At 48.0% G+C, this 12968-nt stretch overlaps 1 protein-coding gene across 2 annotated transcripts in view; it reads left to right on the top strand.

Moving 5' to 3' along the window:
- The window catches only part of TGFA (transforming growth factor alpha), a 28650-nt gene that overhangs the window by 15620 nt on the left and 62 nt on the right, over nucleotides 1–12968 (top strand). The window contains exons 3-4 of one of the 2 annotated variants that reach the window (XM_045446388.1): nucleotides 873–982; nucleotides 3138–12910. In XM_045446388.1, the coding sequence (XP_045302344.1) occupies nucleotides 873–982; nucleotides 3138–3145 (118 nt within the window). In that variant the 3' untranslated portion in view covers nucleotides 3146–12910. Of the gene's footprint in view, nucleotides 1–872; nucleotides 983–3137; nucleotides 12911–12968 lie in introns of those variants that run through there. The other variant, XM_045446387.1, reaches the window with a different exon arrangement.

Here is a 12968-nt window from a genome sequence, read left to right as displayed (position 1 = left end):
CAACAGGGGCTCGTTTTCTCACTTGACTCCGGACCCATGTCCACCAGGAGACCCTGCCCAGCCCCGGTGGGTGGATGCATGGATTATGCCCATGTCAAGGTTAGAATGAGTAGAAACAAAGTCCTCTGCAGTATCCCACAGGATACAGCTCTAAGTGTCTCTAGGTAATCAATGTCTTACTCTGTGCTTGCTTCTCTGCCCTCCTTTTGGGCTCCCTGACTCTTTTTTCATGCTAACTCTGCAAACTGTTGATTCCTGCCCACAGAAGAAGGCAGGAGCATTCATAACTCTGATGCTTCAGGACTCTGGGTGACAGAGGTTCACCAAGAGGTTGGGTTTGCCACAACTAGAGAGTATTAGTCCTCAGAGAGAGATTCAAAACCACAGAGACTCATGACTCATTCTTTCATTCTTTCCACGGGTCAGTTCAGCCATGCTGCTGGCAATACTGATGGACGATTCCCCTCCCCAAGCCCTCACAGCCCTGCCAGCCTGACGTGGCTGCTTTGTCCCAGTCCTGACAGCAGTGCTGAGGCCATTACTACATTTAGGGAGTCACCCAACTGCTGCTTTATGGACAGAGCAACGGGGTGGGTGGTCAGGTTGCCCTGCAAGCCCAGAGCAGAGCTGTGCGAACAGAGGTGGTTCCTTGAAGTGACCAACAGGTGCTCTTGTTAACTGGCCTCTTCCCCCAAAAGACACCATCCTGCAAGACACTCGGCCACCTGCTGTGTGTGTCTGTCCCTCCAGAGGCCTCCACAGGAAGGCCGGTTCAGAGCCCAGAGCTGCCCAGCAGGCTCTTTAGGCAGACACTGCACCAGCCGAGCACTCCTGCCAGGCTCCCGCCCAGCCCGTGTTCTCTGTGTCTGCAGCTGCTGCCAGGTCCGGAAACACTGTGAGTGGTGCCAGGCCCTCATCTGCCGGCACGAGAAGCCCAGTGCCCTGCTGAAGGGAAGGACTGCTTGCTGCCACTCAGAGACAGGTAAGCGGCTGCCTCGGGGAGGGGCCTTTTTCCCTTGGGAGACACAACTGGGTGGAGAAAACAACCACCTTCTCCAGGGCAGGGCAGAAGTTCTTAGAGGGTGTAGCAGGAAGAGGGAGAAAAGGGAGAGGACGTTTATCCTACCAAGTCAAGTTTAGTTTATTCTGAGGTATATTTTACACAGAAGGAAGCTCTTTTGGGGCGCCTGGGTGGCTCAGTCGGTTAAGCTTCCAACTTCAGCTCAAGTCATGATCTCAGGGCTCATGGGTTTGAGCCCCACGTTGGGCTCCAGAGCCCGGAGACTGCTTCGGATTCTGTGTGTGTGTGTGTGTGTGTGTGTGTGTGTGTGTGTCTCTCTCTCTCTCTGCCCCTCCCTCACATGCACTCTGTCTCTCTCTCATAAAAATAAATAAACGTTTTAAAAAATTTTTACAAAAGGAAGCTCTTTTATCTTTACTGGCCTGTGTGACCTTTGACAAGTTAATTAACCTCTCTGAGCATCTGTTTTCTTATTTAAAAGATGTGCAAATTGCATGAGTACCTACATAAAGTACCTAGTACAGTGTACCACAGGTTGTAGACACACAACCGATGTCTGTTCTCTTTCCCTTGAGAAAGTCCCCTTCCTTTTCCCATCGGTGAAATTAGGGATTTAACCTACAGGTCTCTCAGGACTCTTTAGCTCTTACATCCCGTGATCTTCGTTAAGCTTTGATGTCTGATGTTTCATGAACATTTTCACTGACACCCACGACAAATATCGGGCATCCCGATGTGGAACCAAACCCGCACCTCAGGAGTCCTCATCTGAGCATTACTAGCTTGGGGCTCACGGAGGCCAACAGCTCTTTTATCAAGATGAGTTCTGAAAAGTTGCACGTCAACAAATTTTTCTAAAATGCTCTTTTGACCAGCAGAGCCCATTATAAACTTAAAGTTCCTTTTCAGGAAGTAGTGAGACAAGAGACAGTCACCACAGGCTAATCCACCAAGAGTGACCTTCTCTAGTAAACAGTTGGCATTCCAGAAGCTCAAGGTTGCATGAACAGAGTAGGAAGAAGGGCGACTGGGAAGCTGGAGCACCGACGTGTTCACTAAACCTCCTGGCGGTCTGACCTGGAAGGTGCTGAAGGCCCAGGAGCAGGTTATTCAGGACCTGTAGTAATCATGCATGAGCAGGTCTTTTTAGTTAGGGGGCCCGCAACTCCTGAGGATGTTAACCCATCAGTCCTCGTAATGGCCTTCAGAGGAAGAGGATTTGTCAGTGATGTAGGTAAACTGAGTCTGCCAAAGTTCTGCATGCATCCCACCGTAAGTCCATGGGGGAGCTAGGATGCGAGCCAGGAACTCTGAAGACTACTCAAATCTCTCTTCCACTGACTCGGAGGACCATCCATTGAGCTAACGCGCTTCTTATTTTGTTATTTAGCACCAATGGAGAAATTATTTAAAACTTATAGTAGATTTTGTACTATTTGTGCACACCTCAGCAGAGTCATTTACGGTAGAGTAGTTTCTTATTAATGTCACTTCTCTACCCACATTTGGGAGGACATTAGCTTGGAGCCTCAGATGGGTCCGGCCTTCCAGAGATGGGCACTGAGGCTAAAGCCCCCTCCCTGAGATGATGCATACCTCTCCACCTCCAGAGGAACCACAGGAGGGACCAGGGCAGGAAGATGTCCGGGCCAAGCTGGATTCTTGAGCTGTGGGGAGCTAAGTCCATGCTGCCTCCCGTGAGCCACAGAGGATGTTTCAGAGCCCCACCCATTGAGAAACAAATGAGTCCATTCTCATATGGCCTGAGGAGAAGCCATTCTGCCACCAGAGCCCTCAGCCAGCTCCTTGGCTGCCCACGAAGCCACCCCTTACGGAGGCACCAGCACAGGCTGGGCTGACTGTCCTCCAGTTGAACGAAGGCCCTCATAACACAGTGCATCCCCATTCTCTTCAGCCTTTCCTTTGGCACTAAAAGTACAATTTCAGAAGCTGCTGCCCCTGAGGTTGAACCAGAGGACCTTGGACCTGGGCCTGACTGCCCCAGAGAACTCGGTGACATTGGCTGATGCATCTCCAAGTTTCTGTCCCAAGCTTGTCTTCCTAGCATGGCTGGGGTCTGGCATGCAGAACTTAACTTGTCTCTCCTTCCTTCCAGTGGTCTGAAGAGCCCAGAGGGAGTTTGGCCAGGTAGACTACGGCAGCCTGAGGAAGAAAGGACTTCTTCAGGACGAGCCGACAGACCTTCCTACTCTGCCTGCAATCACCTGTGCAGCCTTTTTGTCTTTTGTGGGCCTTCCTTTGAAACTCTGTCAGGAACTCTGTCTGCTTGGGGTTATTTGGTGTGACCTAGAGAAGAAATCAGTGGACCACAGTTTAAAGACTGGTCAAAAAAGAATTGCAAAGGGGTGGACTTCCTGTTTACCTAGCCAAGGTGTGTGCATCTGTCCGCACCTGAGCCCAGGTGTAGGTGTGGTTGCCTTCTGCCGGTCACGGAGGCTGGGCTATGTTTCTTTTTAATGGACTCCTCTCCCCACAATGGTGTCCATCCTGCCCAAAACTGGAGGTTGCCGTAGTTGAGTTTTTCCTCATCCGCTTATTGGAGAAGAAGGCGGAGGAAGGGTAACTGTTTGCCGCATGAAGATGCCAAGGGTAAGAGGAACTGTGTATGTCCTCTGTCTCCGTCCACGAGACCCTCAACCAGCCTGACGTCTTCCACAGACATACGACGCTGAGGACCTTCCCAAGCCGTCGGCACCCTCGGAGATAATTTCTTATTTATTAGATGGATGATGGTTTTATTTTATCTTTAATCTCTTAAGTCGATGTAAAAAGCATCAAACCTTTTCAGACTTCTACGTTAATGATGTATGTAATGCTGGCTGAAAAGTCAACTGACTGATTAGAGCTGTCTGGCCTCTTTGGGACAGCTAAGGCTTGGGGAAGGCCACCCAGGGGGGGTGCAGAGATGGAAGCAGAGGATGGGTTGCTGATGAGAGCAAAGATTGGGTCTCAGAGGCCTTGTCATTTAAGACACAAAACAGGTAAAGGCCCCCCGATACATTCCAGTAGAAAAGTTAGCAAATCCAGCAGCAGAGATCTGTCGGCTTTGTTGGGGGAGACAGGAAGAGAGTGCCTGTGTGCCTCTACACAAGAGAAACACAGTACCACACTGCTTTGTGATTAAGCATGTTCACTTCCTAATGCGCCCTCCAAGTGCATGTTTAGAAACAGAGCACATGCGGAAAGCCACGGGCATTTGGGCCGCATTCGTGAAAGGGGGGCTAGGCATTTCCTTCCTATGTTGTTGCATGGTTGATTTGTTGCTTTATTTTTAAAAGGAGAAATTTACCTTTCCTATTTATTTTCTAGCATTAGGAAAAATATCCCAGTGACTTATTTTTCCCTTTTCCCTTCAGGATGCTGGTTTTATTAACAAAAACTCTTAACAAGTCACCTCCACCAGCGTGGGCCTCGCTTTCCCTTGAGAGAAGGGGAAATTGTTTTCATGGGCATCTGGGTACATTCTGCCCCTCTGGGCTTGCCTGTGGAAAGCACTGGTTCCCTCTCCAACTAAACAACAGCTCATCCCTAGCAATTTTCATTAAAATTTGGAAGTAGAATAACAGCAAAATAATATGTGAAGTCCTTATGTGAGGAAACTCTTTGTTCACTAACATTTGAAAACTGAAAGATTTCTACCTATTAACTTCGTGCATCTAGCTTCCACACATCATGAAAGGGACCTTTAAAATATGTCAGGTTGGCTTAAAATTTCTGTCAGGTAGTTTTGTCCCCCTCTAATTCTTCTTCCCCAATCTGTGTATTTCGATGAATTTTCTCTTTATTCTGTACGACTGAGACAATTGTATGACCCGTGTCTTAGCTTTGGCACTTTTCTGGAATGATGCTGCACCTGAAGCAAAAGGAGCAGAAATGGGACCAGTTCACCAGCTGGCCCACTGACGATATACTTGACACAGTTCCCGGGTCTTGACATAAAAGAATAGGTTTAAGCTTGCATTTCTTGGGCACATCCTACAGCAGCAGGTATGTGGGCTGAGGCCTAACTGTAGCATCTTGCTCAGAGACCAGTCCCATTGACACTGGTTTGTAGAACCCCATTTTCACTCCTCTCTCTCTCTCTCATCAGACCCTCCTGAAAGTCTGAGAGTCTGGTTAGGAGACCAATGGCAGTGGAGTAGTGGGTTTTTAACTTGAGATCACATTTTACTTAGAACAATCTTTCCTCGGTCTTTTAGAGACTCTTTGAGATCTGACTGCCTTTAAAGAATATGAACTGATGGGAAATGTTTCGTTCAGTCTTCAGGCGTCCCAGAGCCTTTGCAGAGGTGTGGGAAGAGGATGCAAGCAGAGGGAACCTTCTCGGTTCCCTGAAGGGGCTCCACAGTTAGGGTCCGTGAAGGCTCTGATCCTCACATTACAGGTGCCAGCACCCCTTTCCTTGTGCCAGGGCAACCATGCGGTGAACCATGCAGAGAAGGAGCGTGTGCCTCCCTGCAGGTGGCTCCCAAGTCAGTCCTCTGTAAACCAGTAGGTCTGAAAGAGTTGGAAGCAGAGGCTGGGGTGAAGGCAGGCCTCGATGGACCTTCGTCCATGCCCAGGATAGGAGAGCCTTGCTTCTTTGGTGATTCCTCTTTTAGAAATCAGGTGGCCAACAAGCATTGGATTCCTGTGCCATTTCATGGTGTTGATACTTTTTGGGTTAGCCCCCTTTTCAGGTTAAAAAAGCATCTTCTAATCCATCTTCACAGGTTCACAGGTTCTCTGTGTTACCTTGCCCTTTAGAAAGCCGAATATTACAGTTCGGGAATTGTTCCTGAGGCCCTTCCTGGTAAGGAGCCGCACACCTGAGAGTGGGGATCAGAGCCGCTTCCAGTGTCTATCTCAGGAGAAATGAAAAGCCCCCATTAGAAGGAGGGGGTGCTTCCAAATATTTTATGGAGCCTAGATTCTCCCACTGCTCTACAGGCTGTAACGTCTTTGAGCATACTGGCAGGAAACATTTTCTTCTAGATAGACCTATAGCAGCCAACCCTGCTCTGGAAAAGATGCATCTGGACACACATGGAATCAAGCAAGATACGAGCTCACCATGGTGCTCCATCCAAGTGGGCAGAATGGCCCAGAGTCTATTTTCCTAAGAAAGGAGAAGGAGGTGTGATTGGTACCCCCTCACCAACGCGTTGGTGAGGGAGGAGGAGGTGTGGTTCTAGAACTTCTTGGGAGATTATGCTCTGCAGGTGGAGAAAAGTGTCTGTCTTCACCCAGGTTTTCCAGAGCCAGGTGGTCTCAGTGCACATGGGCCACTAGTCACTTTTCCAGGCAATTTTGGCAGAAATGGATTGGCAAGGTTCCAGCACCATTCAGGAGACCCTGACCTCCTAGTAGGGCCTGGGCCTCGATTTCTGCCAACCCACTCAGCCAAGGAAGGTGGAGGCTTCAAAAGCCCAGGACCAAAGGGGACATCACAGAAACAAGAGGAACACATATGTTTGTTCTTAATGTTGAAACGTAAGACCTGTTCTCTGCAGCCACTGATTTTACCAGGCTTCCTGAAAGATCTAGTGGTGAACATACACACAGTACTGAAAAACAGCCCCTCTCCCTGGTATAGTAACTTACTGAAGTATTCAACTTTTCATTATCTTTATTATAACAAACCTGATGCTTTTTTTTATTTTTAGAACTTGTTACTCTGACTTCTGTATATGTTGCACTGAAAAGGTTAATATTTAATGTTTTAATTTATTTTGTGTGATAAGTTAATTTTGATTTCTGTAATGAGTTAATGTGATTAGCAGTTCTTTTCCTTAATATCTGAATTATACTTATTTAAAGAGTAGTGAGCAATATAAAATGTAGTTGTGTTTTTCAGTCATGTGCATTGTTGTCTAGTTGTACTGTTTGTACCTTGTTTGGAAGGATGAAGGAATGAACTCTTTTTTTTTTTTTTTTTTTTCCTAAATCAAGACTGGAGCTTTTCTTTCATGAGACTGGCATGTTGCTGAAAAGCAAATTAAGAATTTTCTCTGCAAATGTGAATGATGAGAAAAAATTAGATGCTCTTTTGCAAAATGTGGGGATACTAAAATTAACTACAGTTGATCCCTGTCTGCTTGAAGAAATCAAATCCTCCAAAGTTCCCAATATATGTCTTTCATCCACTATGGGTCTGCCAATATGCTAAATAATGCAGAGGGAAATATAAAACACACAATCCCTGCCCCAAAAGAATTGAGATCTGCCTGAGAGACTGACATGCAAAAAATAGTTCTGGACAAATTCCAGACAAAATACAAAGCCTGAGATTGTAAAGTAGAGAGCATGTGTTAATAACTGTGGGTCTCCAAGTGTGGTCCCCAGGCCAGCAGTGTCTGTATCACCTGGGGCCTTCTTGAGTCTCTTAGGAATGCAAATTTTCATGCCCCACCCCAGGCTGTTAAACTCCAGAGTTGCCCCACTCCCCCTCCATATTCTAGGTGATTCTGATACATGAGCAAGTTTGAGAACTGCTGTGCTATAGGACTCAGCAAAGGGCAAGTTAGTGTGGGGCCATAGTTTTTAGGAAAAGCTTTATAGAGGCTTTGCAGAGGAAGTGAAGTGTAATTCAGTTCACCTCTTCAGTGTTCAAAGTTAACAGCCATCAGAACGTAGGGGCTTGAATTAAGGCCTGCATTTATTTGGATCTTCTCTGCCTAGCCTCGTTGAAGGGAAAAACAGGCCTGTCCACCCCCTACCATACCCCCACTCACCCACCCCGTTCCCCGCTGCCCAGTTTCGAACTGTAAGGAATAGAAACGGTTCTGTCAACCCAGTTTGTACAAGCCTCGCTTGCACGTGAAATCCCATGTTTAAGCCCCTGCACTTCCAACCCGTGTGTGGACCTCACATGTGCAGCATACGAGGAGCTCATGGAGAAGCAGCAGATAGTGAAATAGTTGTGGAACAGCGTGAGATCTTGGTCCCAAGGGATGCTCGGCTTTGGTGGCAAAGGTGAGCCTGTAGAGCCTGTGGTCCAGGCCTCGGAGGGCTTGGGATGTGCCTGATTTACGAGATGAGAAGTTGGGCAACTCCTTGTCCCCAGTGCACTAGCCTGGGAGCTGTCCCTCCACAGCACCTTTACCCATCTCTGAGGAGACAGAGAGACCTGCTGCCTGAACTTGGCATTCCCCTCTTGGCCCTATTCTGTCTTCAGGGACCTCTCCAGGCCCTATTTCTAACCCATGGGATTTTCTTCTTGTCCCCCTCCTTCTCCTCCCTGATTTCCAAGCCCTCTGGCCAAGACTGCCTCTACCAGAGCCTGGTGACTGCCCCTGGTTCTAGGCAGGTGCACTGGGCTGTCCAGGATGCCGCAGGCAGGACCTTTCCCAAGAAAAAGCACCTATGAACTCTGAGTCAAGCCAAACCAACCTTTCCTCACTTACCCAGGTGACTTGCAGTTGCCAACTTGAATCCGTGATCTGGACTGTTTGGGACTAGTCTTTTTGGATTCTGTTGGCCCAAACTTCAGACCCCCGTGTGCCCCACCTCCTGCCTAGCCCAGTTTTGGGGTGTGTGTGACCTAGCCTTGCCTCCTCTCTAACTCGGAGCTCTTTGCACAGCAGCCGCCTGGGGATTCTAGCACCAGCATCCCTTCCTCTGTCTTCTGAAACTCCCTCCTCCACATTTGCTCTCTGTCAGGGCTTGCTACCTCCAGGAGGCCCTAAAGTTTCTGTCACAGCCTTTCACCTTCAAAAATAGAGAGGATGTGTTCGTGGTCACACAACCTGGGTCTAGCAGTGTCTTTTCCACCAGGCTAGTTAGTGTCTCCCACCCAGATCAATCAAATTGTAGAATCTGGGGGGACAGAACTTGGGCATCTGTTTAAAATCTCTTCTGGAGATTCTGACCCAATCCCTACTGCTCTCTAAACACACCACACCCCAGGGAGCAGATGGCACAGGAGAGGTTTGGTGTCTGGAGCTGAGGGTGCCTGGTACCCACTCAGGGCGATCCCCCCAGTCCATGCTTAAGTACCCCTTCCATCCGGCAGATGGTATACCTGGGGAAGCATGGAGGCTTGGACCTCCTTTCAGGTGGGATCATCTATGGTAGAGAAGTGAGAAAACTCTTATGGGAACACAAGAGCCTATAAGGAATACCATGTGACTAGCTTGAGGTCATGCACAAGTGGGTGATGGTTTTTCAGGAGACAAATTTTGCAACTGGGAATAAAAAAACGTGACGTTTAAGCTGAAAGGGAAACAGGAGACAGAAAGAAAAAGCAAAGTGTCCGCAGGACATTTCCTCTAATGGAAGCTTCAGGCCCTGGTGTGCAGCTGCACAGGTCCCCTGGGACAAGAGGATGCCCTGTGTCATGAAGTCTCCAGGGCAAGTCCAGGTCCCGCCCAGGAGCCCCTCCAAGGAGTTCAGAGGAGTACAGTTGAGAGTGGGACAAAGGAACCGCTCCACTACCTGGGGCTAGGCTGCCCCACATGTTCCAGAAAGGGATTCCACAGGTCTGGAAATGTGACATCCCCCAAGGGCTGTGCCGGGAGGGGCTGGTATCCTTTAAACCCTGTCCTGTCATACAGCAGAAAGCTGAATGACTCTCCTGCCTTTGTAAATGGAAACCCTGAACCCCAGCGAACCAGAGCGCAGGGGTTCTGGACCTGTGTGGTGGAGAGAGGCTGGAGGCAGAGACCTGGGTTGGTTGCAGGCCTGCTTCTTGCTGGCCTTGCTACCCTGGCGCGTTACTGAGCCCCCAGTGCCTACCTATCTAGCTCCTGCATGTTTCATTCAGGGAGCTGTTGAGATAAAGTTTACAAATTCCCACTTGCTCAATCTGAATCTTGTAATCAAGAAAATCTAGTGTGACCCTAAATGCCACTAGTATATTATCCAGTTCAAGGGAGGCCCCACTCTCTGATCCTCTACTGACCTTCAATTCAAGGTAAAAGAAGGCATGAGGAGGGGATGTGTCATGAGGAAAATTTCCAGAGAGTCAGTGGCAAATGGGGCCATAATCAGAGGGTCAAGTTCCCAGTGGTTAAGGACCCAGAGGAATGAGGAAACTGCCCTTGGACATAGAAGGTTGCTCAGTGTGACTTCAAAGAACAGAGCCAGCAGCAAAAAGGTTGATTTCTGCTCAACAGAGTCTTTTTCATCGCCAGAACCTCTTCCTGGGCTAGCGTACTCCCTGCACCAAAGTGGCCAAGCAGAGGCTGGGTGACCGCCAGGGCACAGGGGGTCCCCTGCTGGACTAGAGCCTGTGCTGGAAAAGCCTCTGGGGTCCAGTCCACCTCCAGCGCTCGAATTACCACCTCTTGCCCAAGAGTCCATGGGCTACCAGTGCTCCAAGCCTTCACCTCCCACAGCTCCCTTCTGGAATAGTCTGAGCCCAGACTTGAACCTCTGCCCTCCCCTTGCCCTGCTATGGGTCCTGCAGCCTCCCAGGACTTCCTGGTGATGGAGGGGCATCTCAGGCCTGCTCAACCCCTTCGCTCCCACCTCCTGGCTTTTGAGCCTATAGCTTAACCATCCTTGGGAGGGGGGGAGGCCCACACAGCGACCACAGTCCAAATGACTCTCAGGAGAGGGCCTGTCCAAGCTCTCTCTATCCCCAAGTGCCAAGGTGTGCTGGTGATTTGCTCTCCCATATCCACTGTACACCCTGTGCCCCTGTGGACAGGCTGCCCAGGGCCCTCCCAACCCTGTGGCTTCCAGCATGGCCCTGGGGGAGAGCTGAGGTTTTTCATCCCCACTGCCTCCCTGCTCCACAGTAATTACAACCCAGGACTGGGCCCTCACCACACTTCATTTACACCACTTCCTCCCCTCACCCCTTCATCCCAAAGGCTGTTGATGGCTTCCCACAGCTAGTTCACCTCTGCGATCTTTCCCTCTCCTTGCTCTTCAATTTCCAAGAATGTTTAACTGGAGGCAAAAAATTCAAATGCTTCCAGAAGTGAAGCTGGTAATCAGAATCAGTGGGACTGCTCACTGGAAGCGTGAATGCCCTAATCTAGGAATCTGGAGAGGAAGGTGGACCTTGTGAAGGACTGGAGGGCCCAGAGCTCTTCAGAAGGGGGCGCCACTCCTCCCCTCCAGTTCCTCGTGGATATCCAGCACAGTGGCCAGATTTGCCATTTTTTCAAGAGGAGCAGAGAATCTGGACTTTTTCATAAAATATCTCTATTTCTAAATGTGGCCCAAATTTATAAACCACTCTGTGACCCCACCAAAATCTGTCTGCAGGTCACCATCCACAGTTGCTGTTTGCAGCTTCCACTCTCAAGCTGTTTGCTTGTCTCGGGCTTTGCCAGGCCTCTTCATGCCTCTCTGCCTTGGCAGTTCTCTTCGCTGAAAATGCCTTTTTTCTGCTCCTCTCTCTTAGCACGCTTCTGTTCCTTCCAGAACAGAAGGCTTACGCCTCACATTCTCTCTGAAACTTTCCAGGAGCCCCCACACAGAGCCTTCACGCTATGCAGACTTCTATTACTGTGCCTACCGCCGCCATGTTTGTTGACAAGTCCTCCCCATGTTGTCCTGTGCCCCAGGTCATGAGCTTCACAAGGTCAAGCCCTTCTATCCTCTCTGTCTTTATAGCCAAGCATTTACCTAATGCCAGAGACACTGAAGGTAATGCAGTAACATTTTGTGTAACAAAAGCATCAGATATATTGATGGACCCAGGTATGTCTCCTGAGGCAGAGGAGCAATGTCATATGGGACCACTGGGTCCCGCGGGGCCAGGTTATTAGATGAAGGGACTTGGTATCGACTACCACAGTCAGACACCTCACAAGTCAAAAGGTCATTGTGACCCTCCCTGGTTCCCTATCTACCATGAAAAGCTTTCCTTCCAGGCAAAAATGTATTACACGTTCTGACCAGTGGTTTACCAAGAACTTTGTCACAGCCCAGGTGGATGCGACAGGAATTTTTTTCCCTCTTTTTCCTTCCATGGCTGCATTAAGATATAATTGACATATAGCTTATGTAAGTTTATGGTAGACAGTATGATAATTTGATACATACGTTTATTGCAAAATAACTACCACAGTGAAGTTAGTTAATACCTCCATCCTCTCACATAATGACCATTTTCGTGTGTGTACCGAGAACACTGCAGATCTCATCTATCAGTAACTTCCAAGTATATGGTATATGATACAGTATTGTTAACTATAGCCACCATGTTGTACATTGGATCCCTAAAACTTATTCCTCTTATACTTGGTTGACTGTACCCTTTGACCAACATCTCTCCATTTCCCCCACCCCACCCCCGGCTCCTTGCAATGACCATTGTACTTCTTCCCGTTGCTCTGAATCCAACTTGTTTAGATTCCATATAGAAGTGAGTATTTGTCATACAGTATTTCTTTTTCTCTGTCTGACTTAGATCACTTAGAAAAATTCTCTTAGGGCCCATCCACGTTGTCACAAATGGTGTTGGGAAATTTATTTGACAAGAAATAACCTGGCACAAAAATCAGTTTTCTAGTAACGAAAGTGATGAACTGAAGTGCATTCTAATTTGAGGAGGTGAAAATTGAATTCCATAAATGAGCCCCTGTCATTAAATCATGAAAATGAATTAAAATTACTCAATTGTCTTTCTTAATTAACACTGATGGTGTAAATAAAGGACTGTGAAGAGTTTTTAAAATCTAGCACTGAACACTAAGAAGACATTGGTGTACCAGAATTCTACAAGTGTTCCTGGGATAGTTATCCTCATTATTTATTTTAACTGTGCAAATACTATATCTCTATTTAGGAATACCACATTTTTAAACCGGGTAAAAAGTACCAGGTAAAGGATTCAAAACTAAATTCTGCCTTCATATCATTAAAAGGAAAATACCACCTATCTTTGAATTCTTGGTACAGGGGAAAATAAAATTGGAATCCATGTTCTACAAAAAAAGGGGGGGGTATAAGAAACTATGAGAAAACAAAAATGTATAATTTGAAATTT

This window comes from Leopardus geoffroyi, chromosome A3, assembly GCF_018350155.1.
Source record: "Leopardus geoffroyi isolate Oge1 chromosome A3, O.geoffroyi_Oge1_pat1.0, whole genome shotgun sequence".
NCBI lineage: Eukaryota > Metazoa > Chordata > Mammalia > Carnivora > Felidae > Leopardus > Leopardus geoffroyi.
Note: the sequence above shows the minus strand (reverse complement) of the source record. Positions and strands in the feature narration are given on the sequence as shown.